General features: G+C 38.3%; 1 protein-coding gene across 2 annotated transcripts in view; it reads right to left on the bottom strand.

The window, feature by feature from the left end:
- PCDH11X (protocadherin 11 X-linked) overlaps positions 1–27603 on the bottom strand; it is a 459785-nt gene that overhangs the window by 110521 nt on the left and 321661 nt on the right. For both annotated transcript variants that reach the window (XM_027687164.1, XM_027687163.1), the window contains one exon: positions 16659–16857. In XM_027687164.1, the coding sequence (XP_027542965.1) occupies positions 16659–16857 (199 nt within the window). The remainder of the gene's footprint in view (positions 1–16658; positions 16858–27603) is intronic.

Genomic DNA, 27603 nt, shown 5'->3' on the forward strand with positions numbered 1-27603 from the left:
CATATTTGCAATCCATTTCTGTAGTTTCTTTATGAAGTGCAGTAGTGACTAGGAAACTGAGAGAATATAAATGAGACATTATCATTTGATCTACAGCATTTCCTTAAAATTCCAAATCTTGCTACAGGAGCTCTCATGCATGCTGAACACCATCATCATTAGATAATTACTCATTATAAATGAGCACAGGCTAAAGTCAGACATACTGTTCAGCTTTCTAAGCACATACAAGTTACAATGTTAAAATGAAAATATAATATCATTCAAAACAATTTTTACTGAGTAAAGGTGCTGGATTTACATGTAGGTAGTTTGTTTTCCTGGCGAATGGAAAAAATGTGTCTCTGTAGAACTCAGTCACTTGCAGAATCTCAATGTAAAAGATTATTTCAAACTTAGATTAATACTGTTTAATACTTTTTTTTCCTGAGTTCCACAGACCTTTGGAGAAACTGGTCCATAGGACTCTATATGTTACCTAGACCTTGGGTTTATATCATGCCTGTAGATGATATCTACCTGAACACTGAGGATAATTACCAGCATGTGGTATCCACTGGGTGCTTTGAAAACTACCGTCATAGTCTCACTTCAGCTTCCAGCAGCAAACTGGAGATGCCCATCTTTCAAGAGCCCACAAAAGCAAGTTTTTTATGCATTCAGAGTGCCTATTACAGTGATGCCCAGAGTTTTCTAATTCACAATGTGGCACTTACAACTGCAAATAGTAATTGTGATGATTTATAGATTGATGGTTCTTGCTATTAACCACTTCACAGTTTCGTTATATTTGGTGAAAAATCTTTTTGGGGAGAGATCCCCCTCTTTGGTGGGATCTGTCCCACAAGTCTGTGTCATGTATAACCTCTATCCTGATGCCATTATATGGACCCTAAAGGCAGAGCAGGACTAACCAAAATCACAGTAATACCAGAGACTCATTCAGTGGTAGATGTATTTTTAGATTCTATCCTGGGTGCAAACAAAGCCCTGCTCGAAGGCAGCACTAAGTTCAATATGTTTGGGCAAAAGAACATCACAACCCTATCATTCTGCTGCTGAATAATGACCAAGCTGAAGCACATGAAAGGAAAATGAAGAGAAAATCTGTGCTGCCTGAGTGAACTGCTCTGTCCATAGTTTTGAGTTCTTTTTCTTTTCGGCCATTCTTCTGTCTGCTCTATTTAATCAAGGCAACAAATTGACTCGTTCAGTCAGGGTTGATTGTATTTTTTTCCAAACAAACCTGTGCAATCAATGCAACATTGTTGATGCAGTTGATATATCTTACACACGAAACTAGAATTATTTTCACATCGAATAGACCAGGTCTTTTAGTTCAAGATTCTCAAACAGTAATTTACAAATACATTTTCTAACTGAAACTTCTTCTAACATGAGCAGAAGTTACATAAATTATTGAAACAAGGGGAAGAAAAAGGCAAGTCCCATCAAGAATTCCAGAGAAAGATCTCTTTTTCCTACAAACCATGAAAGAAAAAAGGCTGAACTTCTCTTCTGAAAAATAGATTTTTTTTTTTTAAGTACAGCTAAACTTTGAGTTTTATCTTCCTGATTTTACAGTGAATTCTGGTAAACACAGTGCTGTGCTTTCTTACCGAGAACTTCACATACCTATATTATTTTTCTCTCTGCAGTAAATGAAATTATACCTTGTACCTTACTAAGAATCAGAGAGACTGTGAAAAACCCAAAGGTAACCTCTGAGCAGATGGATGTCTTGCACAGTCCTTTGTGAGTGTTATAGAGATATTAGAAGAGTTTAAATTTTGCCAGATTTTTGGTAATTTTATTGTAAATAGGTTTCTCTTTACAAAATGAAATCAGAAGTCATCAAGAGAATCCAATGGAATTATTAAAAACATTTTTTATATATATGCAAATCTATGACTCCTTTTTTGGAGCCCATCTCACGACCTTGATTAACAATATTTTAATTTCCCTCCAGGAAGGATTTGTGCAGATGCCTCGTAGGAAAGAGGTGCATTAATGAAAAAAAAAAAAAGAAATTGTTTCAGGGCAGAATCTTGACGAAATCTCAGATAAAGTACTTAACATTTAAATATGTTCCAGAACATTTAAATATGTTCCAGAAATACCACCAGTATTTGAGTAAAAAACCCACTTGTCTTCAAAGGGATTTCTGTTGAGAAAAAAAGCTGGCTTATTTTCCTGTATTTGTTACCATGGACATCTGAATAAAGATAGTATACTTTTACTGGAACCATCTTCTACTGCTGTGGGAAAATAAGTTGCCATCTGCCTTAAAGTACGTGACTCTGCAAGTAGTTACACATGCCACAAAGATAATGATAATTTGAATTGAGTGCATATGGAGCAAACACCTCAGAAAGATCTTACCTCAACAGAAATATTTTAGCAATGGAAAAATAAATGTTTTAGTTAGATGGATATACTGACATCAGATTTTAAAAGTCTTTTTATGCTACATTTTGATGTAGTCACACCCTCTGTTTTTTCTTTTCCAATGTCTTTCTCCCTTTCCAGAAGCTTAGATTGAAGGACGAATGCCATCTTTAACCTTGAGATCCCTGTTCTCACCGGTTTGTGTCATAATCTTATTATTTAAAAACAATCCTTGGTATTTAACATCTCACCTCAGCATGCAAAATGGTTATGGATTAGAGTACATTTCCTGGGGGGTAAAGGATAGAGTGACTGTGAATTAGAAATGCAGCTGCCTGGCTGTACCACAATCTCACTCCCAGCTTCTGGACCAGAAAAATCTGTCTGTGACCCCCCTGTCTGCTCTGCTTATGTGCTTATTTCCAAATTAAGCATTACCAGTCAAAAACTGCAGGACATGAGGGTCAGTTTTTCCTGGTCACCATAAATAGTAGGATACAGTTACAGTATATGCTTGGAGTGTAATCAATTTTTAAAGCATAAATGCAACATATTTGTGTACTATATATTCTGGAGCTTCATCAAAGTTGGAGGTAAGGACTCACCTTCGTGCCTTGCAGTGCAGGCAGCTGTCTCAGTCTGCTTTCTAAGCTCGCAGATTGGGCCATCTGTAATTCAGCTGCTGATCATTTGGCTAAAAAGCCAAGATCTTTTCTGACATACAGTCTATCCTAACCAAATAACCCAGAGAACTACTCAGGCAATGCCAGCTCCAGTTGAGCAATGTGGTGAGAGCCCCGTTTCCCCATGTCAGAGGCAATCACGGGCACTGTCTGCCCAGGGCACAGCACAGACACCCTGGGCTGCACTCCCAGCCCTTCCCCTGGGAAACGGGGCAATGACCTCAGGGACAATACAGGTCAAAATAGCTGATAGTAAGAGAATTAAAACAGAAGTATTGTTTTGTGTTAGTATTTAGGTCGGACTCGATGATTGCAGAGGTCTCTTCCAACCTGCCTGATTCTGTGATTTCTTTGGAAGATTCCCAGGGAACACAAAGGTGATGGTGGTGTGGTTGGCAGCGTTAAAAACACGCTGAAACTACAGCATGATTCTGCAGAGAATTCTACAGAACTCCTCTGCTCTGAGGAAAATTGTCTATCAGAGTTAAACATTTCTTTTTTCATGGCCATGAAACAGGACTGAACCAGCTCCCCATTTCACAGACTTGTTAACCTTCTGTCTTGATGAAAATTAACAGCTACAGTTTCTTCTAAATAAATTCTGTAATTTTTACTGGATAAAGCATTCCTCTATTCCTGTCAAAGAGTTGTGCAGCACAGCTGTTTTTAACAAATTCCTATTTTTACTCCCCGACATTTGACTATCATTATGTATATGAGTTCCTTCAGCCTGCGAAGCATATTTTAACAAGAAATATTAATGTCCCTCCACATTTACCATCTTTTATCCCTATTCAGCAAGAATAGGTGTTATACAAAACAGAAAACATCTGCTTACTTGTATTATAATTTCTTTTGAACTCTTTAGATTGGAGACACAAAGTTGATAGCAGAGGTTAATGATGAATGAACAAAGCAGAACCATGTTTCTTTGTAAGTATGTTTCAAAGGGAAAAAAAATAGACTAAAATTCTGTATTTTAAAAAGCCATAAAGAAGGAATCATGAGGGAGCTTTTTATTAAGATATGTTTAGTAGCTAAATTAATATCTTTAGTCTTGCAATCCTTATAATGATTTGCTCCTAACACAGGGGCTACAACAAGGTCAGGACATTGCTTCTAAATATCTTACCTCTCTTGGACTTTGAGGTTGTATTGCCCATCTTTAATTTTTATGTCAATGTGTTGCATTATCATGATGTGGGCAGTGTTCTCCTCAGCACTTTTAATCATGGAGTGTGGAAGCTTTGTTTCCTCTCTTTGCTGTGTGTGAAGCGCAGTGATTGCAGGATTCCTGTCACAGCACGGACTCTGCTGGAAACAAACACTCCAGGGAAATGCTCCTTAAAGGCCTCACTAAATGCCCTTTGCTTAGCTCAAAGACACAAAATCTGCATTAAAACATAGTTAGTGAGATTTCTTGTTAGAGACACAGGCAGTTTCAAATAAACCAAGTGGAGTCATCAGGTTTATTGAGCAGTTAAGTGTTAATGTTGGAGCCCTGCTATGATCAGCTGCCATCAGCAGCAAAGCAAGTCCTACAAACATCATGGCTCTTTCCTTGGTGTTTTCTTCTACTGTGCCAGTTACAGGATGACAGAGAGAACAACATTTTTGAAGCTGTGACACAGATTTGGCAATCTGCTGCATTCTGACACAAATTAAGAGCCAGGAGTCATACAATGATCCCGACACAAAGCCCTTCCACAGAAATAGCCCCACTGTATCAAAAATCACAGGATTTCAGCAGGAAGAAAGCACTTCAGAATAATTCACAGCATTGCACTGTTGAAATCTTTCTATAGTTTAGCAGATGTGAAAAAAATATAAAATAAAATTGAGGAGGAAGTAGCTTATCTTTTTCCCAAAAGTTAGACATATTTTAATTATGAATCCTTTCATGGAAAGCTGGATAATTCGATATCCAAACAGATTATTTAACTGTTAATATTCTTTAAAATGTACAAATCATACTTTAGTAGTCTAAACTCCTAATTCTCATACAATGACTCAGACCTCACATATAGACATAACAAATGTTATTCCATTCACAGGACAGAGCAACACAAGGTAAAGCACCTGCTTTATTTATAGGACTTCTGACATACTTTTTTTTCACACTGCTGTGGATATATTCGAGTATTGGAGTAGGTCAGGGCCATGCTGACTGGTAATGGGGCTGATGGTGAAATATTCTTGTGATCTTCACTAAAAAAGAGAAATAAGGAGCTAATTTTAGAGACAGATGACAAGAGCTCCACCCCAGCAGAATCTGTAACCTGTGATATTTGACCCCTAGTAAAAAAAATGAGAATGTGTATAAAGAAAATCTTTAATATTGGTTCTAATGAGATAAAATTTTTTGCCTTTATAGTTTTCAAAGGACTTTCTATCACAACTACTATTTCCCTTTATTGCCACTGTTTTTCTTTACATGAGCTACTACTGAGGAGGAGAGGCAAAGGTTCTCTTTCTATTTCTAAATAGTTCTTTGGTGTATGATTAGTATGTGACATGAATAAAGCCTTTCTTGGTAGAGAAAGACCTACTTTCTTTTAAAGTATTAGGTGAGGGCCAGACTTCATAAAATCTCCCCTTATAGAGGACACATCTTCTGGGACACTGGGTTTGGAACATCAGTCAAGATAACCAGATAAAAGAACAACTATTGAAAAAGTGTGATTGTTCTTCCTGGTGTTTCACAGGAACAAAGTGATTTTGAATGAGAGGATTTGAAGTCCAGCAGACCATACAGAGTCACCTAGCCATGCCCTTTGCCTGGAAACAGCATTTTAGCTGGATCAGTTGTTGCTCCTTACTATTATTTAGAGAGAATTTTAATTTGATGCACCAAGGTTTTACGTAGAGCTTTAAGCACTGCGAGGACAAGCATTGCAACAGTGCTGCTGGGCAGCAAGGCAGGGCAGCAAGAAGGGCTGCTTTCAAAGCAGCAGAAAACAGGGAAGATGCTGCTAAGCCCTGTTCCATCTCACTATCCCATCCTATTATCCCATCTAAGCCAAGCTATTCAGGATGCATCAGCGTTGCCCACCTTGGCAGAAGTAACAAATCTGAGGGACATAAAAGCATTTCTGAAACACAGTCCTCAAGTTAGTTTTGCTGACATGCACAGATGGAGGTGAATATTTGCCAGGCACCTTATACAGTGAGGTCAAACTAACTTCTTAGCGTAAGAACCTCCATGAGAAGGTTGATCTGGGAGTCAGGTGACTGTGAATTAAACCAGCACGATGCTGGCCCACCACAGCACTGCCCAGCAGCACCAGCACCTCTCCTTGGCCACACACAGCTCCTGTCTGCTCACATCAGGATGAATTACACAATTAACATCATCATTAACAGTGGAATTGAAGTTAGGGAATCAAAAAATCCCAAGCTAACTATTTTTATAGGATGAAATGAAAACAACAAGACCTGACACGCTCTTAGAAGTATTGCTAGTGGAGATGTGTTTTCTGTACAGATCTGCACCACTTGTATTGTACAAGTATTTGTGGTGATTTTTAGTGCAATTGTAGGAAATCAGCCCCATTGTGCTCAGAGCCCCACAAGTACACAGCAAAATTTCTCTCTCTAATCCAGGGCATTTACCATCTAATTCCAACTGAAATGTGGAAATGAATATGTACAAACAACCAAGACAGTGTGAGACCAGGCGGAGAATTATGAAAGGGATAGATGAGACAGGAGCTTCTGGAATTGCTGACATCAGTAACACAAAGAGTTAACTCTGAAAACATTTAAGAACAATTAGAATGTCATTTGGATTAATAAGAAAAGTACTGAATCACACAGCATTATGAATAAAGCACAACCCACGCAAAATCCTGCCACTGACTAGAAAACAGGAGCATTATTTATTGACATTAAACACAAAGGTGAGAATCTCAACCTCTGGTGTAATATAAATCCAAAAGTATCATCATAAATACTCTGCCTTGGTCTCTTCAGCTCAAACCAGACAAATATATTTTATGTTTCAGAATGTGTACATAATGTCAGCAACCAGTAGGTTTCAAGAAAAACTGGTGTTACACTTGCTGGGTCAAGAGCAAGCACAAGGACACCAGCCCTGTCTTCCCCTGCACAAGGGTTTTGGAGCCTTCCCTTGACCTTCATGCAGCAGAATCCAGGTTTGAACAGTCATCAGAAAATAAAAGGATCACAATGCCAATTATACAACCTCAAAAAAATTACAGAAACAGCAGCTTATTAACAACATGCTGCTTTTCCAGAAGGCTAAAAGATATTTGAAGAGTAAAGCCAAAAATATCTCCTCTATTCAGGAATATAAGGATACACGTGAGCTTTTTGGAACAACAGTTCTAGTTGTTCCTAATGCATACTTCAAGATTGGATCCTATTTCCCTACCAAAAGTCCAGTAAAAAGAAAATGTCAGATTAAAGGATGACCACACCTCTACACAAACAAGGACTACATTCACTAGATTTATTGATTCAGCAAATGCTGTGACTTTAAGTGCACTGTCAGTTAGGAATCTGCTTTGTTCAATAAATACAATTTTACCATTTAATTTCTAAGGAAGGCTGGTAGCTGCAGACAGTCATTAAATATATTTTTCATTAATCACAGTGGAAATCAAGTAATAAATCATTATGCTTCAAATCAAATTATAATCATGCAATTTTTCACATGGTTTAAATGATATAAAAGAGACTTTTTTTTTCTATATTTCCGTTTTTAAAACAGGAACTCAGTGCTAACAAACACCTTAATATTTCATATTGCTAAAAGCTCCTCCTGGAGCCACTGATTAGCTTGATTTGAAAAAAAAAAAAAAAAGAAGATAAATTACATCATCTGTGTTTTCCTACTCTTAAAAAAAGAAAGAAGAGAAAGTTTGAGACAAAGAGAGACAGAAGGACATGGAAAGACTTGTTTTGTGGCTCATAAGTAACAAACACAAATGTCTTATGAACTTTATCTTGCTGTGTGGGTGGCCAAATAAAAATGAGAAGCAAAGAAAGGCTTATTCTCAAGAGATGGCCACTGCTTCCCTCCGAGGGGAGCCTGGCCGGAGTGGGGTGACTTTGCCACCCCAGATTCCTGCTGCCTCCTGACACTTGTGCCCCCTCTTCACACTCGTCATCTGCAAAGCCGGTGGACAAGATAAGGGATTGCTTTGCTGGCAGAGGTCTGCTTCCCTGTGATAAACTCCTATCTCATCCATAACTAGATTGAAGATAGGCAGGATACACTCGTCTTCAAAGCTGTCACCAGAAGGGAGCTCTATCAATGACTTCAGCTTTCATATGCTCCAGATAAACGTCCCGTTTTAATCTGTGCCCTTTGTGACTTTCTGAGCTATCGTAACCATCAAAGCCCTAATACACTCCCAGATACAGAGTGCTCCAAATTAGATTCCACTTACCCAGCCAAACTTCAGGGCCTCTATTTACTGCAAATATGACAGCTAGTCAGATCTAAAAGGAGTTTGAAAAACTAGAGGGAAGAAATTTGCTCGCTATCCACCTCTGCCCCACCAGCCTGCTCGCTAGAGCAATATATTTTAAAACTTTCATAACCCTCAAACAGAAAAAAAAATAGGATTATCCATTACCATGTCAGCTTAAGTGATAACATAAATATATATCACAGAACATCTGCCACTAAATCACTGTTTACAGATGTCAGATCTCATTTATTATTAAAAGAAACCCCAAAACAAACACTTTAAAGCCTTCCTTATTATTTCACAAGAAGTGACTGATTTCTCAACTGTAAGGTGGAGCTATTCTTTGTAATCATTTTAGGCAGAGTAACTTCTATTATAAACCTCAGTCAAGAATTACATTAGGTAGTATTCAAAATCACATTATTATTGCCTGAATTACTTCATCCCAGTATGTAGCCTAGAAAACCCAACATATTTTCCCCATTGATTTTCCTCATCAATCCCCATTGATTTTGCATGAAAGAATATGGTGCATCTCAGAAAACTTGCTTTTGTCTTACTTTTCTTCAAACAGTAGAAAACGTAGATCAAGGCCTTATGTTCTGATACCAGCAATAAAATATCTAAAATTTACTTTGAGAAAAATTTATAGAGAGTGCTCCTTATACAGAGATTTTAAAACTCAGAGTCTGTGTTTACAGTGCTGCGTCTGACTGACAGAGGTCAGTCAGGACTATTCTTTGCTTTTGTATTTTTTAATTTAATTAGCTTTGTCCATTTTTCTCCCTTTGTGTCAGCTGATTTAATAACTCTTAAGTTAGGCACTCAGGGAAAAAATTACTGAATCACAGAATTATTTCTGAGTATGGAATCTGTATCCTCTCAGGTACAAGTGAAAATCTGCTTGCAAAAGCCACTCATCTGTATCATTGTAAATTGACCTCTCCAGTCTGACCTCTTCCCCCCTCTCCACTCATGAACAAATCCAGAATACCACAATGTTTTGCTTTATAGGAGTTTCTGCTGGCTTGCTTCACTATATGCGCCTATGACTACACAGTTATTTTAGAAACAGAGAGCAAAAACCTCTGGAAAATCCACACAGTTCTCAGCCCTGTGACATTCAGTGCCCTCAAACATGTGCCACGCAGACATAAAGCTGCACCTCTGAAGGAAATATACTCTAAAATGTGAGTGTTGAGCACATCCTGATTTTGATCTCTGCCAGTTCCCCCATCTTTTAAATCACACAGCCACTTAATGATTGCTGTGGTGGTTTACAGAGCCATGATTCATGGGCACACAGGCAGGAGGTCACTGCAAAGGTTGGCACTTCACAAAGTGGTACAGTACCGTGCTCAGCCATTACATTCTCCCACCTACGTACAAGCTAATTTGATTAAAGGTAGAAGATCAATCAAACTCTATTGCCTCAGAAAGATTAATTACCTCAGCACTTTCTGACTTAATTATTAGTGTTCAGCCATGGGGTTAGAAAAACCCAATACAGCAGAAGTAAAGGGGCCCAATGGGCAGATTTGGTAGACTGGGATGTGTTTTAGCCCGAGATTTGTTATCTTTAACTAATGACAGCATCTTTCTTTTTTATTCAAATTAGACCTAAGTGCTATAGTGTGTTTATAACTCGGCAACAACAGGATCAAAATTTTACTGTTACATTTCAACCTTACTGTGGAACTAAAAGTGCACAAGACAAGAACAAAAAAATGAAAACACCATTAAAAAAAAAATCTATCTGTTGGCAATCCAGTTTTTGGACAGGGAACTAGAAACTTAAAACTTTGTAGCTTTATTTTTTCTTGTGTCCCAGCATGAGGTCTGAAGTCCAGCTGCCAGAGCATCCTATTGATGATGTTTAAAGAGTATATTTCAGCAACTGCAGAGTTTCTGATTATCAGACAAGTCAGCGTGGCAGAAAATGAAGGCATTTTCCCCAGGGAGAGCGAGCTTCCTGTCTGCAGCTGTCTGTCAGTGTGCAGCACTGACCTTGTCCACTCCACTGCAGCATCAGTGACATTTATGGGACCCCCCAAATTGCCACCAAGGTGAGCTGCTGACGGTGCTGGGCATGGTGGGGCCAGCTCTGGGCCAAGCCCCCCAAACAGGTGAGGCACCAGGGCACCAACCCCCTGTCCAGATGGGGGTGGAGCTGGAGCCACAGGCTAACACTAAAATGACACTCAGCAAACACATTCGCCCCCAGATTTCATATTCTCAATGCAGAAAAGTGACCTGTTGCATCACACACTGGATTTGCTGTTATTACAAAGAGTGATTTATTTGCCCTCTTATAAATTTATCAAGTTTCTTTCTATAACCAGTTTGCATTATCATGCCTTGCTTCTATACTTCCTCACACTGATGTTGCTTGCAACCCCCAAATTTCCAGGCTTGGTTGGTTTACAGACAGCACTTGCTCATTTCCCTGTGAACCAATCCAGGGCTTCATTTTGGCCCCCACTCTCTGCTATTATGTGAGAGCCCTAATCCCCAGCCAGCCTTTACCTTGCACTTTAAACAAGCCAATATTAATTCCTTTTTCTGTATATAGGCATTCCATTCCCCTATTATTAACAATATTTCTTTACACCTGTTTCTCATGTGAGTTCACCTTTCTTTAGTGTGGGAAGCCAACATTACTCATAACAGGCCCATTATGGTATCAGCAATGCCTTGGGTTTTTTTCTTTTCTTCTGTATTAGGAGTAACCCAAGACTTTTTTCACAATCACATTAGGTATTGGTGATTTATATTTTATCTTCTCAATACTCAGTTTATTTTTTTTTATTTATGTCATTTTCAGCTGGTGATTTATATAGTAGTTCCATACACCAGGTCCTATGAGAATGACTCTCAACTATTAGATTTCATCCCACTGCTATTACTTCAAATCCTTAGCAAAATCCAATTTTTGTGTCATGCACACCTCCTCCTCTATTTTCAGCAATGCTTGGCTTTGAACTACTAGAATATTTCATTGACATGCTCCTGCTTTTTTAATGGCAAATTCATTAATGAATATAATGATGGAGATTTTTCCATTCTTGTATTATTCTGTGTCTTTTCATTCTTGATTACTACTGCTCCACCCTAATGTAGTGTAATAACAGTTATTAGTTCTTAAGTAGATATAGATTAACTATACATGTAGTCCCCAATACTAAAAATACATGTCATGGATGTGAAATAATAGACCTAAATTAGTTCTACTCTTGGGAAACCTGATACCATTTACTGCATTATGTTTATATATATCCTAGTTTCTTTCTCATAAATGTTTTCCAGTACTGAAGCTTGACCGACACTTTATTTTTTCTTGACACCTTGTGTTTTAGAATTACAGAAAATAAAGAAAACACTATCAGTTTTGATATCCTGGGAGGAAGATTATCTCCTCTCCTCCACATGAGAGCACTGAACCTGCTCTGACTTTCAGTGCCATTATCATCATTCTTCATCAGCCCGTCTTTGCGCTCATCAGCATCATCCTTATCAAAAATTAAGGCAAGGTGAAACTGTTCCTTTAATTTTGGGGAAGAAATATATGCTATCTTTAATCATGAACAGATGTCATCCTCGCTGCAAACCTCCTTCTTATGTGGTTAAATACCGTAGATTGCAGTCTTAATTCTTCTTAAGACTAATTCTCTTGCAGTCTGATGATCACTTAAAGCCAGCATAAGCTTTGCCCCAGCTACTCCTTCACTCATTTGCTGTCCACAAATAGTGCCTCATGTAACAAATGGAATTGGAGAATCCATGTATTTAAAAATCACTTTTCCCCCTCCCTAGGGGTTGAACCCAGATGAATTCTTCTACCCAGTTCACCCAAACAGCTCTTCAAATGCACATGCTGCCACAAGAGAAGGTGTGATTGGGAGATAAAAACAAGCAGTCATACATATTTAGCAACCCCAACTTGATTTGACCACAAAATTGCAGTGTCTGCTGGCTCTCCTTTTGGCCATACTCAGCTCCACATCTTCGGATTTTTGATGAAACTTTCTTGTCTCATTAGTCACTACTTAATCTTAAATAAGTAAGTAACAGTAATGGCCAGTCTTCGCGAACGAAGATCTGGGGAAAGGTCTTTTACCTTTCCAGCCTGCGCAATGGATTTTTTAGGTGAGACACAGCCTGCGCTGAACTGAGCCCACCCTTTAATCCTAAGGTTCATCTGCCGGGGCCAAGCACGCTTGGACAATGGCAGTGAGGTCCTCAGGACGTAGGTTTGTTTAGAGTGACCTTCTCATAGATGGATGGCCTCACAGGGCTAACGGGTTCCATCTGCCCGGGAGACCGAGGAATCGAACCCGGGTTGCAGCAGTGAGAGTCCTGCATGCTAACCACTAGGCCACCAGGGGTCTCACTTAATCTTAAATATTCTTTATGAAAACACTCTTTTCCTTAAGACACCAGTTTCCTCCAATCTGAAACCCTGAAATCTCAGTGTGATTTGCCTCATTAACTAATCCTTTAATTTTCAGCTAGCTTTGTTTATACTTCCATTGTCTTTATACAGAACGATTACTATTATTTAATTTCAGATTACTTTCAGGTTTTCTGGCTTCCCCACCCCCACCAGCCCCAAGCTGCAATCATTCCTCTAGCTCTGACCAATTTCTTGGCTGAACTGGGCATATTCTACCTTCTCCAAATAAAAGAGAAACAATTTTATTCTCTACAGGAAAGAATATAGTTTTGATAAGGCAACAAAAACAGGTAAAGCATGAAAATCTGTCGTTAATATGTTACACATGTATTAAATAACCCAGCATAACTGGGGTTTACATGTACCTTTTAGCCTCTATGATCAGCATCACTGCTTACAGCCACTAAGAGGGTACCACTGAGAGAGAGTTTGCCAGGGAAGAGCAAATTTATTACTCTTTGTCTATGTTTATAGTGTGTTTTGTATTTAAATGTAACATGGCAGAAAAAGAGGGTAAAAAAAGAAAGGTGGTTTGGTTAAAATCCTTTACATATGGAGTTATTGAAGCATCCTTATTAGTTTGAGCAATTTATGAGCAGAAAACAAATGACTACCATGTACAACAGTGCTGTTACTTAAGGGTAAGGTGCTCTACAAACCTACATGCATTTTTATATTCCTATTTACTTAGTGTGGCAGTTTATTGGCATCTCTTCCTTATGATGCATCTACCACACTGCACATTATGCTTTTCTGAGGAGGCAACTAAAGTAAGAGAAGACAAATAATTTTAAATAGACTATTACTAATTTTAATTAGCACAGTGAATTAATTTTAAAGGTTTACATATAAATAGCTTTCTAACCACTATAATCTTACAGTTATTCTTTCCCCCTTGCTTCAATCCTGTATTGGATGTGAATTTGTAAAGCTTCCTCTCACCAATATTTCTCAGGTTTTGTTATTATGTTATGCTTATCTTTTTCAGTGTTTTGCAATAAATGCTTTGCTATTGCCAGTAAATGGAAAGTTTCCAAAGGACAATAATTTCCAATATTAGAGAAGCGAATAACACCAAAGAACTGCAGTCAGGAAAAACAAGAGGGAGAAAACACTTTTGAATATATCTCTGTGTGATGTCGCATCTGTCATCAGCTTTCATAAGGCACTGAATGTCTCACTTGGCTCTACATGTTACTGATGTCATTTCATCCCAAATCTGTCTCCTTGTTAAGCAAAGTTGAACTAAATCACCATCAGGTGACTAACCAGGCTCAATGTTCTAGACAATATTTCAGATTAAGACAGGTCAGATATTAAAGATCTTGAGAGAGAATGAAGGCCATGCTTATTCCATTTCAGGAACTCAGATTATCTGACTGTATATTCCTTTCTCTTTTCACATTAACAACACTTTGGTCCATGAAAGAAGACTGGAAAGACTTCAAATGTATCATGGCATTCCAAATGAAATGAAAAAAAACATAACGAACAAAAATCTAGCAGTATGTTGGTAGAGGAAACTGTCAGTTCAGGACTATTTTCACTATTTCACTATTGACTAAGTTTGTCATGCATGCAAAAGTGAACAGAATGAACCTCAGGCTGAGCACTTGCATAGGTCAGCACACAGATATTTTGCCTAGACCAAGTCACTTCGCATGTTGAACACAAATATGCTGTGGGTCTTCTCCTTCTTTTTTACTTAGAGCAGACAACAGACATCTATTTGCGTCCTCTTTTTTTTCCTGCCACCAGATGCTGCCATTAATATGAGCATAAAACCCTAAAAGGGCCACAAACGACTTTTTCTGCGCTGTAACCATCACACCACATCACATCAATTAAAGTGTTTCAATAAGATACAAGTTAAAAGCGAGAAAAAAAAAACACTACATAACATAAATGCTAATTAAACTGTGATTTCAAGTTTAAAACTGAACCGTCAGGTAATTAGACAGGTGATTAAACTTTCTTCAACTTCACACTTGGAAAGACTGAGGTGCCTGCTCAGTCTCCACGCAGTGATATGTGTCAATGATGTTCAGATGTCAGAGCTGTGCTACTTTTAGGGCAACATTCTAGAAGAGTCATGATCCATATTTCTGAAACTGCAAAAACTGGGCTCAAAAAGCACTGGCAAATCCCAAACCTGAGCCTCTTTATAAATGGCAACACAGGATCCATACACCTGTTCTAACAACTCCTCATACACCAGGTCCTGTCACACATTCTCTGCAGGAAAGGATCCAGATACTGATTTCATGTACATTGTGCTCACTTCAGTAAAGAATAAATATCAGAGTTACAAAAAAACAAGAGAGAGCTGGAAAGCAAGTTCAGATCATGAGTATGCACAGCAAAAGCAGAAAACATACTACATAACTTGATATTTTCTTTCTTCAGGGTTATATTTGTAGCCCTTTAAAGCATCATTCTGTGAAGAATTCAGTTTGACTGTCTAGAATATTTTTAAGGGTATATTTCATCCTCAAGTACATAAACACAAACAAAAGCAAGTGATGAATAATGTTTTCAACACAACATCCAAAACCTGTGACGGTTCTTGTCAGCTGCCTATCGGCTTGGAAAAAAAATAACATTCGGGAAAACATCTCACTTTGCAAATTTTAAAAAGTCTGAAACTGAGGAACCCCAAGTAGTAGTTTATGAACTAAAAGAAAAAGAGAATAGATCTTCTCCATGCAAAAAGCCCCTCAGACTCCAGTCCTGGGCAGAACAAGGCAAAGGCAGGGGGTGATTTCTGAGAGCCAGGCTGGATGTGTCAGAGCCAGCTCCGAGTCAGAGGGAATGCTCTCTGCTGCATGCTGTCTTGGCCATTGCAGAGTGTAACTACCTTCTCACACAGCTAATTCAAGTGCATAGCACTTACTAATTCATTCCTCATGATACACTAAAGCAGCTGAAATACACCTTTTGGGCCAAGTTCTGCCCAGAACAGATGTATTTTCAAATCACTTATTAAGCCGTTAACAAGGCCTTAGAGGCTTAGAGACATTCAGGTGTCTCTTTATCAATGGCACAGTTCAATTTAATCCAGATAAGGAGCCTCTGGACAATTAACAGTTGACTAAAGTTCAGTGGAATCTCCAACTGGCTATCACATCACAGGAAGCAATGCCAGTATCCACAGCTCTAGTGTAGTCTGGAGCTCACATTGATTTTGCTCAACTTTTTGACATCACAAGAAGGCAGCCACGATGGTAGAAGCAAAGATGACAAACTCTTTTGAGATTATTACTACACACCATCGCTGCTTTCAAAGGACAAATCAAGAAACCTTTACTTCTGGAGACTGCAGTCTTTTCACAGACCTACTCATCATTCATGGAGTTCTCCCTATTCAACTACAGCAAGTAGTAGTGTTGGAAACAGGTTAAAAAAAGTGAACTCCCTCAGCACAGTATTTATGACTGTAAGAGCAACAGCATTAACCTCATCAGAAAGCTCCTCTGTGTATAGCACAGCAGATCTATAAAAACATCAGGTCATCCATAAGCCGCTCAAAGTGTTTTATTTCCAACGGTCAGACTTCACGTTTTTAGAAATATAGGGTTCCTTCAGCCACATTAAAATCAATATTTGTTTTTAATAATTACCTGGCAAAAAAAAGAAAGCCCCACTTCCGACCCTCGAATGATTTATCAACTGAGATGAGCAGAGTTCATCACTTACTGGACTCGGGGTCCGAGTTGCCGTCTCCCTCCGTCCGGCTGTTGGGGGAAGCCTGCTCATAGTACTCCTCCTGGGGGAAGCCGAGGGGCAGAGGGTGGGATGTGCTGGCCCCACTGGTGGGTTCGTGGTCTCCAAGGCCACTGTCACTGCAGCTTTCCTGGGAGCCATCTGGGAGGTGAAACGTGACACGGCGCTGAGGCTACAAGGAAGGAACAAAATTATATGGTTTCCACTACAGTATCAGTAATTGCTTAATGCAGCCAATTTAGGAAATGTATTATTTCAGTTATCTGCTGGGGATGCATTACCCAGAGTTGTGCACAATTTCAGGCTTCCATGAGCAGGCAGCCTGCTTTCAAACCTGCTTCACCTGACAGCACAGCTTGCTGCTGTTTTTCGAAAATGTAAGCCCTGATGCAAAATGAAAGACACCTCAAACTAAAGAGATTCTGTCAGACTTCACAAGTCTTTGGATGCCTTTTGTATATTGACTTGGAGATTTCAATCATTTTTTGAGGCTCAATTTATTTCCCTGCTCAGTTTTCTAGTTTTCAAAAAACATGTTCTTTCCCATTAAAAGCTGTTCCACACTTTTGGGCCTAAAAAATGTGACACATTTATAATGCTGTTGGATTCTTCTCCAGCAGAGAAAGAACAAACAATAACAAGTCGTATGAATTGAAAAAATTTTAATAGATTTCACACATCCGTTAAGCTAATGATTGAAAGGTAGATTCCATTACTCTCCTTCAGACATTTTATTACAACTCCTTTGAATTTTGTTATACTGCAGACCTGTACCTTAAGTGTAAAAGGCTGGAAGCTGGGAAACAGTGAGCTGAGGAAGGAAAGCATCACAGCCCAGCTGCAGAAGGAAGGCCAGGTGAAACGAGGCACCTGGTGCACCAGGTACAGGACAGTGTTTTCATTACCTAAGTGACTCTGCATTATTTAGGAACTGAATAATTTAAATGTAAATCTATCCCAATATTAAAAGAAAATATGAAAAAATAAATAAGCAGCTTTCCTTATTTTGATGCATCTGTTTTCCACGTTTTGGAAACATGAAACATTAAGATCGAAAAAACAAACAAACAAAACAAAAACCCAGTTTAAAATATTATTAACATCTTGTTACTCAAAATTCCATTTGAAAGGCAATGTAAATCTTTCCAGATCCAGAACTTCTGGGATTAGTAAATTTTTGATGCAATTATGCAAAAAAGTGTGTAGTGTTTATAATAGAGCAGATGTTTTCAGAGGTCTCTAGATATTTGGTTCCTATAGGGTGATGGTGTTGAAAACATTCAATTATATTAAGTTTTTGCTAAAAAGTTCAGTTCCTTTACTTTTCAAAATCTCTTTTTGTCACTGTGACATTATTCCACATGCCCACAGACAGCTGCTGTACAGCGTGTACAGCCAAGAACACGGCAGCATCAGCGCTACCTATGCAATTCCTGACAGATGTGAGTGACAGCTCTTCTTAAAAGCTACCAGTAAGACATTCAGGGCTTTCCCAGAAAACCTGTTTTAGTGCTTCACCACTGCTAATGGAGAGGTTTCCTTCTAATGTCGAACCTGCCTCTTTCTTGTTACAAAATAAATCACTTCTTCAGTCCCATCCATCATGGTCTGCTTATTCCCACTCATCTTTCTGGCATTTGGCACTTTAGTCTGCTGCAGAATAAACGGGCCTTATTATTTCAATCTGTCCTGTGCTTCTGATGCGTTGTCCCACCCCCCTGCACACACACACAGCTCTGTGCACTGCTCAGAACTCGTTATGCAGCTTCAGCCAAGATCCTTAAAGCACTGAGTATTGCAGAAGGATCATTTCACACCTCCTGCAGGCTCCACCACTGCTTTGCCTTCTCCAAGGCAGTGGAACACATTTTCCTTGCCAATCACCATAATGTCCAGGTCCTTTGTATTGACCATTTTCCTTGTTGTTCCCTTTTTGGTTATTGCCATGGATTGCTGGAGCCTAAGAATGGCACTTTGCATTCATTCTTCCTGCCATTCTGTTTTTCCAGATGATTTCATCTGTTTTCATCAAGTACACTTTGCCTTCCAGTCCTGCTTTCCTGTTTATGAAATTTGCAGATTTTACACTCTCCCTCATTTGGCAGATCTTTAACAAAAATTGGAACAGACCAAGCAAAGACATCAGTTGAGCTCTGAAAACCTGAACACAGAATGACTTCCCATTACACGAGATCGAAAGGGGAGAAGACATCACTTCTGTGAGAGCTGGGGTAGCCTGACAGCACACAGGAAAAAAATTCAGATGGTGAAAGGTTCCCAGCTAACATGCCCACAGACCCCAGGCATTTTTGGTGCCACCAGAAGAATCTTCTCATTGAACTCTATAGTGAGCTGCCTACAGCTGCCCCAGGGCTCTGGAAGGTTGGCTGGGACACTGATCCTGCTCCTCCTGCTGGCTTTTCCCACTACAGATGGGTGGAGATACATGGAGTGTCTCTGCACAGTCAAAAAACCAGATGGATCCACAGAAATTACTGATATGTAATTCTACTATTCCACTCATCAGCTGCCTCTCAGAGCCCTATTCACACCAGCAGTGTCAATCAACTCTTTTCTGAAAGTCCAAATAACTAAAGTTTTGTCAAATTGATCCAGTGAAAACATTCCAGCAACGTTTCTGATGTACTCCCTGCATTCAAAACTGCACTGAGCTTGCACAGCTAAGACGTGTGGAAATGGAAGATACTATTTCTTTGATGTGAAGTGAGTTTGGTATTCACAGTATCTATGAAAAAATCCACTTGCATTGCATGAGCTGTTTGTAAAAACTGTATTTTGTGAAGTTTGTATTGCCTTTGTGCTGTTTTGTGTTGGGCCTGTGATATTTGATACCCACTCTACCTTTTATCTTCTCCTCTCCAAGCTACCAGTGATTCTTAAGAATAAAGTATTTTTAAAGCCTTTTGTAGCCCAAGTTTTACCATTACATACCAGTATTAGCTTTTGCACATGACTGGAAATACAATGGTTAATACTATGTGCAACTGGGATTCACTATATGTAAAAAAAAGAATATTTATTTTCATGGTTTGTTGTCAAAATACAGCAGAAGTTTTTAACCAGATGACAGTAAAGGAGACCAGAAAGTCACCAACTCTTTTTTTTTTTTTAACTGCCTAGCCCAGTGAGAAAAAAACAATACCTCAAACAAAATTGAAAATGTCACTAACTAACACTCATGTTCAGTAAAAAATTGTAAATATTTGGTTGCATAAACTCAGATGTTATTAGTTGAAAGGATAAAACCCATATGATTTAAAATCAACTGGCATCAGCTAAAGGCTCCTGATTTTTAATTTGATAGTGTCCCTGAGAATGTCACACCTGATAATGCTGATGACAGAGCACTTTCAGAAGAATTTATCAAGATGAAAAAAACGCAGCTATTTCTCTACATGGCAGTGCTGCCATTTTCTTAATTCATGCAGGCATCAGACAGTGATCTGGAACAAGTAATTCTAATAAAATTTTGCCAAAAGCTGGGACTTATCTTCTGTCACAATTATTTTGGAAATTTCTTCCTTGAGGCATTTAAATTTCAATTTATAAGATTACAAAATATCCTCAGTCTCCAGCTGCTTTTCTATTTATCTCCGAAGGGAGTTAGCACCGATAGTAATAGAATAACAAGGATTATGGTTTGTTTTATTTATTTGAATGACAGTTAGTATACTTTTTCAAAAGGAGAGAAATGCAAGCAAACCTATTATGTATTCTTAGTGGATTCTGGTGTAGGAACTTGTAATACAGACAATTAAACTGATAGGAGACAATGAAGTGAAAACTTAAGGAAAAATGTACAGTAATCTATAGTTTCTCTGGCACATTTAACAATATTAAATTACTCTTTATTGGTATGAAAAAAGAATTTTGCTTCCAGAGATGTCACGAACCCAGACACAAATGCTGTCAGAGGTCTCATATGGCATTCACTGCATTTGGTAGCAGCAGAGTGTGTCTGGAGGGATCAAATTATCTCAGAAAACCGCAAACCTTTTACTCTCATTATTGAAATTTATATGAAGACTGATCAAAGCCCCAAACTATTCTGTGTTCAATCTTTCACTGCAATAATTAGACTGTGGCAGTGGGAATAATAAAAGATGAGTCTAAGTAAATAGGTTTGGATACACTGAAGGGATGATTTCTGGAATTATACACCAGGGGTTAGCCAATTTATAATCAAAAAGGAAGAAAAAGGTAATAGAAAAAGCAGCATATATCAACTGAGGAACATTAAACTATTAACCTTATTATCTTCATTCATTGAAGCAAATTAATATCCTTTTAAAAGGAGATCATAAAGAAAAAAACATTACTTTTTTAATTTATGCTGAATTAATTATATTATTTAGATGATAATTCTGATTTGAAACAGAACTTATTCAGGAGATGCTCTAAGCATAAAAGAACAGGATTACTTCAACATTTTCCTCCACTATTAGCAGTTGATAAATAAAGAAATAGTAAGAAAAATTTTCAATTTCCTCAGTGTCTTGTGTCTTTCAAACGCTGGGATGATGTGAAGTACCCTAAATAACCAGACAACAACTATCTTCAAGTATGACCAGTAATTCTCAGTTGTTCAGGAAAATCCCTAATCAAACTACAATTTCCAAATTTCCACCTCAACTCTCTTTACTCTCAGCTATCACCTTTTGTTCCAAAACAACAATGCTGTGTCTTTTGCCACAGGCTTACACTGAGACAAACAGGACCCAGCAACTATCAGTGAAAAATTCTTAGAACAACATGAAAACAAACAGCCTGAAAAGATCCAACCACAAACCCCATGGGAAATATGTCTTTGTCTTGAAACTCAACAAAGACAAGGTAATATTTTCATTTTTCCTTTCCCCAAACTTAGTAGTGAACAGCACAACTATTGTGGTCCAAGGAGTGTCTATCAACTGTTTTCCAAGTCTATATTTCACATAAGTTTTGGCTTGGAACACTAAATTAAAGTAACTTCTATGTTTTTACCAACAAGGATTTGTATTTCTCTTGGAGCATCTACAAAGATGCTGAACATTCTTGGTCACCATTATTACACACAACAAGAAACACTTTGCCAATAGCAAATCACCTTTCCGAATTTAGCAGTGGCTTTTTTATAATTTCTTTAATATGCCCTGCAGTGATCCTGCAAAGAACTGTTTTGTTGTTTTTGTTTGTTTGTTTGTTTGTTTTTAATTATTATTTTTGGGTGGGTTTGGTTGCTCTTTTTTTCCAAAAAAGCAAGATGAGGGGCTTATCCCCTGGGGGAAAGAGAGAGGTAGCATGCAAAGTGACAATACTCAGCTAATTTCAGAATTCTAAGCTAAATGGACATTAAAATCAGTTTTTCCCTATCTCATGTGAAAAAGTAACACCCCCAACTACTGCCAATACTGAGAACCTTAACTGTCATCTCATACAGATCAAACTTGTTGAACAAGCCTTTCTTTTCTTCAAACAAGTCCAGCTGTTCCAGCTCCTGCCCTATCTTTATTGATTGCATCCCTTTCAGCTTCTGATTGTCCATTTGTTTGTCAAATCAAACAGACCTACTCTTTTCCCAATTTACCATATTTACCCTTCCAAATATTACCAAGACTTTTCAGCTCTTTAAAACTTCAGGAATCCAATATAATCCTTTTGACATTCTTGTTATAAATTTATCTAGTCCTCCTAATTTAATATCATTAACATTAATAACTAGCATCTTATATTCTCACTAATTACTAATGGAAAATAGAGTGTCTGGCTTCCTTCTAAAGAACAGAAAGCTTTGATAAATACTATTACTTTTCCTCACTGTGATTAACAATCTGACTCTTGCATAGTAGTATGAGACACGTAAATAGTTCTAGGCTTTTACTTATTATTGATTTAAATAACTCCTCCCACTTTATTAATGTATTTAGATGCAGGAAACACAGCCTATTTATTTAAAAAGGGCAAATAAAAGCTTGGTTGGCTGCCCAGACAAATACAAATTCAATGTGGATGATTATCTCAGGCAGATTTGTACATTTTCAATGAAAGAATTACTACCTCCACAGCAGATCAGCGGAACAGATGGTGCCCCTACACCTGCTCAAATGGAAATGACTTAAAATTGTCAGATCTTGTAGTTTGATTCGCTCACAAAAAGAGTTGGCTCAAGTGATGAGAAATAATCTTGCAAGACTATCTTGTAACTCTACCACACACTTACTCAGGGTGCCTTTTGGAAATCACACGTTCATCTCCCTGCAGGCATTCCTTACAGGCATGAAAAACTGCACTCAACTGATAAGCGAAAATGTCAGATACTTCAGCTATTGGCTATTGCAAAAGAGGTATTCTGTGAAACCCTTTTCCATGTAGGTAAGCACAAGAAGGGTTTTTGTGACACCACCTGCTTTAAGGAGCAAATTTTCACTGTTTCCATTTTTCACTGATGGAAGCAGAGGCTGAGCCGATACCCTCGTCTTCCTCTCGCACCACAGAGGTCATGGAACAAACTCATTAGCCAAATCATCACTGAACAAACCCATTATGAACCTGGAACTTCACAAATTTCTGATTAACAACTTCAAAGGGTATTTATTTTCAGACGCTAATCCTCGTTGCACCAAAGAGTATCTCTCATGTGACATTTCCTAGCAACATTTAGCAATTAAATTTTATTTTCTGAGCTTCTTGAAATAACAACAAAGAACTGAAATAAAAAGCAAATAAAATTGAAAATAACATTTAAAGGATGTCAAACATTTTATTTAGCTTTTGAAAGGCAGTTATAGTATGCTAGATGTCAAAATGATAGCTGAAAGCATGCTTTTTAAAGTTTAATTCATGTAAGTCTTCAATTTGACATGTGATTAAATAAAAATTACACATGAAAGTTGCACTATGGATGTGCTGTTGCTAAGTCTGAAAAATAAAAAAGTCTCAATTCTGATTTTTTTCTTGAATACATTCTTAATTTTCCATCATCTTTGATGTTATCATCTCTAACGCTTGATTTCTGATAGGCAAAGATATTTTAGTTAAAGAATATAATCATAAACAATAATACAGAACCATTTTGGTAATATTTGACAACCATTCTGACTGCTGGCCCAACAACAGGGATATTTTTTGGCAGAAATATTGACTGGGTGTTATTACAGTTGTATTTCTTTTAAAAGCAACACTGTGGCTTATGTAGCATAGTACTCTAGCTCTAATTTCATTTTGATAATTTATACCTTTCACTTGTGGCTCAGATAAATAGACTTCACGTTTCTTCATGAGCAATGTATAGATTCATGGAATAATAAATATTCCAGTGAATTACTCACTGACCTCCAGTCCCTACTTTTACATTGCAGCAGTCAAGGCTAAACCTTTAAATGCAACCCTTATGAGGTTATTAGTGCCATAGAGACCTGTTAGAAATCTCAAGAACCTGATTCCATTCATTTGTGGGTTTTTTTCTTCTGTTCAGTTTTTCCTGTAAAGGTCAAATCTTTCTGAAGCAATACTCATGTGTGTAACTCCAAAAGCCTCACAAGCATTCACTTGAAGAGGCTTGAAAACGTGCCTTCATTTCTAACCAAGAAATGGAGGCATTCTTACTAGTGTTTCCCAGAAAAAGGGACTTTTATCTAACTTTGTTTCTTTAGGTTGCAAGTGTGCTGAACTTAGAAGCAAAACACAGATACATACTTTTAGCAAGATATGCACAAGGAGTATTCTTAAGTACTCCAGTCCAAGTAGTTGTGCAACAGTCCAGTTGCATTTCATCCTATAAAATAAAATGTTTTTCTGCAGGTGTGGATGATTATAAAGCAGTTCATGCCTAATACAGACACAGAAAAACTTTGTTTGATATTTACATGTGTAGCTGTTGAAGTGAACTCATTTTGTCAAGGTTTAAAAAAAACCCCAAAACAACAGTATGTAACTTAGGGCAGGAGAGCAAATCCACAGTACAAACTTAGAACCTGAAGAAACTGAGGTACCTCTTGAATAAAGAGAAAGAAAGAAACAGACCTCCTCAATTTCTTCCAGAAAAAAACCTCGTCTTTTTGGACCCAAAGGTTTCTACACTACATTTCCACCAATTCACAGCAGCTCTCAAATACCCCGGGGAGCATTCATTGCTCTTGGCCCCCAGGGAGCAGCCACCCCTTGCTACACCCTGACACAGTAAAGAAACAGGTTTTCTACAAGTCTTCCTAAGAAGAGTCAACACCAAAATGAAAAAAAAAAATAAAATTTAAAAGTGAAGGGTCTTTCACAATGAGTGGCAAAGGAGCTCTTTGACATGTCACTATCTCACTCATTTGTTATGACAGAACATCTTTACAGCATTTTATTTGTTATAGCAGCAAATCTATAGTGTTTGATAATAAGTGTTTGATTAGCTAGAATGGGAATTGATGACAGCTAAAATACAAGGATAAAACTTACACATTTTATGCAGCTGTAAGAGAAAAAGCACCTTTCTCTTTTTGGAGAAGAGAAAGAACAGACAAAAATTTCTCCTTTTACCCAAAATGGGCCCTCAGGAAACTCAAGACCTGCTTAGAGTGCAGTGAGAGGATCCTCTTTTCTGCTGTCTGTATCAGTATTTGCCTGCAACAGTTATCTTTGTTGCCTTTAGCAAATATCATTTAACCACCTAGATTACCCATTCTTAATTTTAAATGTACAGTGTGTTGGCTGTCCAAGGTCACCTATCTGAAGTATATTCCCATAACAACTATACTTACTATACCTTTAGGTGGACTGGTTAAGAAAGACGCAAGAAAGTACAAAGAAAACCTGCTGGCCTGTGTAAAATGAAGCTGTAGGTCAAAATTTGCAAGCAGTGATGCAGTTCATGCTGTATTTGACTTGTACAAAATAAAATTCAGCATTTCAGTGCAGAGACTTTTATCAGCAGTACACTCTTCAGTGGACTCCAGTGGTCCAGGACACTCTTCCTGGATCAAGAAAATTGTCACCAGAACATGTATCCTGAAAGTCCTTTTCCAATTGTCTGATGTTTTTTATCTGAAATACACTGAAATAAAGGAATTTTTGACTGCTACACTTCGCTCTGTTTCAATCTTCTGTTATTGTAAATAGGAAAGATTCTACATGATAAATGCCATGGTGAACAATACTTTGGTTTTGTTTCAAATATTTGAAAGATCCATTTTTATCTCCAGGGTTTTTTAAGAAAAAAGGTTTTATTGGAATAAAGTCAGAAATCTCCCATTTGCATCACTATTTTCACAGCTGATACTATCAGGGTGATAATGAATAAGATTTAGCTGTTATTTACAGTGGAATACATGAAATATTCAAAGTTCCTAGAGTCTAACTACATGCTAATAATGTATTCTTAAATGGATGCCTGAAATACCTATTTGTAAATGGGAAAAATTTTGCAAATTGAAGTGCTGCATTGTATCACTGATATCATCCCTCGCTCCTCCAGAACCATGTCTCTGCAATTGCCCTTTCAGATAATCAGAATATATAACTGTCTTTCAGAATCTACCACTTGGGTAATTTCAGTAAAGCAAAATATAAAGCCATTAGCCTTCCTTTGTTCCTCAAATCTTGCCAGCTTATTTCCATATTCAGTGCAGCCATTCTTTAGGACTATTAAGATTACTTCCTCATCTTTCTTCACGGAGCAAAACATACAATACAAATTACTGAAGTAATGCAGCATATGTTAGTTTGCATAAAGAAATAACGCAGTTCTGGGCAAGGGGAACCAAGGGGCTCCAGCTGAAGGCTGAGGAATGTCACTTCCCCAGAGCTGCTGTGTGACAGCTGAACAGGTGACTTGCCAGAATCATTCCCTGTCCTGCAGCCAGCCCAGTCCCAACCCAGCCGTGACCCAGAGCTGTGGGATTCGTGCTCTGCCATCACACTGAGGGCACAGATGTAACTCAAGGTCCAGCTCTGTGAGGTTCAGATGTCTGTCACCAGGGACCTGGCTTTATAAAGCACAGACCTGTGACCTTGGGCAGCTTTCCTGACAAACATCTACTGAGGCAAACGAGGAAACGAGTGAGCTCCAGACATGCACGGTAAAGAGAAACCCAGACAGAAGTGAGGTTGTTCACTTAGCAACTCAAGCAGTCAAGAGAAAGGTGCTAATGCAAAAATATATGAAGCACCAAGGGGAGAGGACAGAGAAGTCAGCAAAAGGGAGGGCTGGGCACCTCTCATGAGCCAGGAGGGCAGCTCCTCCTCATGGGGCTGCCAGCTACACAGACCCCCAGTGCCTCTGTCACACTGCTGAGCAGAGTGATGATTTGCTTAAAAACAACTTGGTCCCAAGCCTTCTACTGTATAAACCAAAAACTGCACTATTGTGTACTCATAAATTGCATAATCCTGAGTCCAAGTCCCTGCATCTTTGGAAAGACACCCAAATGTCCCCCAGAGCCGAGAAACCAAAGGGGCTGGGGAGGGAAGGCCAAGGGCACAGCAAATGCTGCTCCTGCAACTCCCCAAGTGCACTCAGGGACTACTGTTTCCTCACCTGCCACACAGAGGATTAATACTGCTACTATTGTTACTTCAGGATTATTCAAATTTCATGTAAAGCTCAGTGAAATCAGAGATCAACATTATTCTCCATACAAGCCACACTGAAATTTCAACCTATAAGTCTGAACTACTTTTTCAACACTGATGACAAGGTCATGGTCAGGAAAGGCAACTGCTTGCTCCAGTTGATCCAGAGAAGCGTGACAGAGCAGAAATCCCTTGTAACACGCAGCCGTGCGACAGCAAATGCAAGGTTTTAGGTTTACTCTGCATTCTTAATGCTCAGATAAAAAAAAAAAAAATTAAAAACTTTGTGGGGAAGGATAATAACATTAATATCAGCAGAGTTGGCATAAGTCATGTGGGCAGCAGGGAGACACCATGGGCACAG

This window comes from Neopelma chrysocephalum, unplaced genomic scaffold, assembly GCF_003984885.1.
Source record: "Neopelma chrysocephalum unplaced genomic scaffold, ASM398488v2 Primary Assembly neopelma1_73b, whole genome shotgun sequence".
NCBI classification, from domain to species: domain Eukaryota; kingdom Metazoa; phylum Chordata; class Aves; order Passeriformes; family Pipridae; genus Neopelma; species Neopelma chrysocephalum.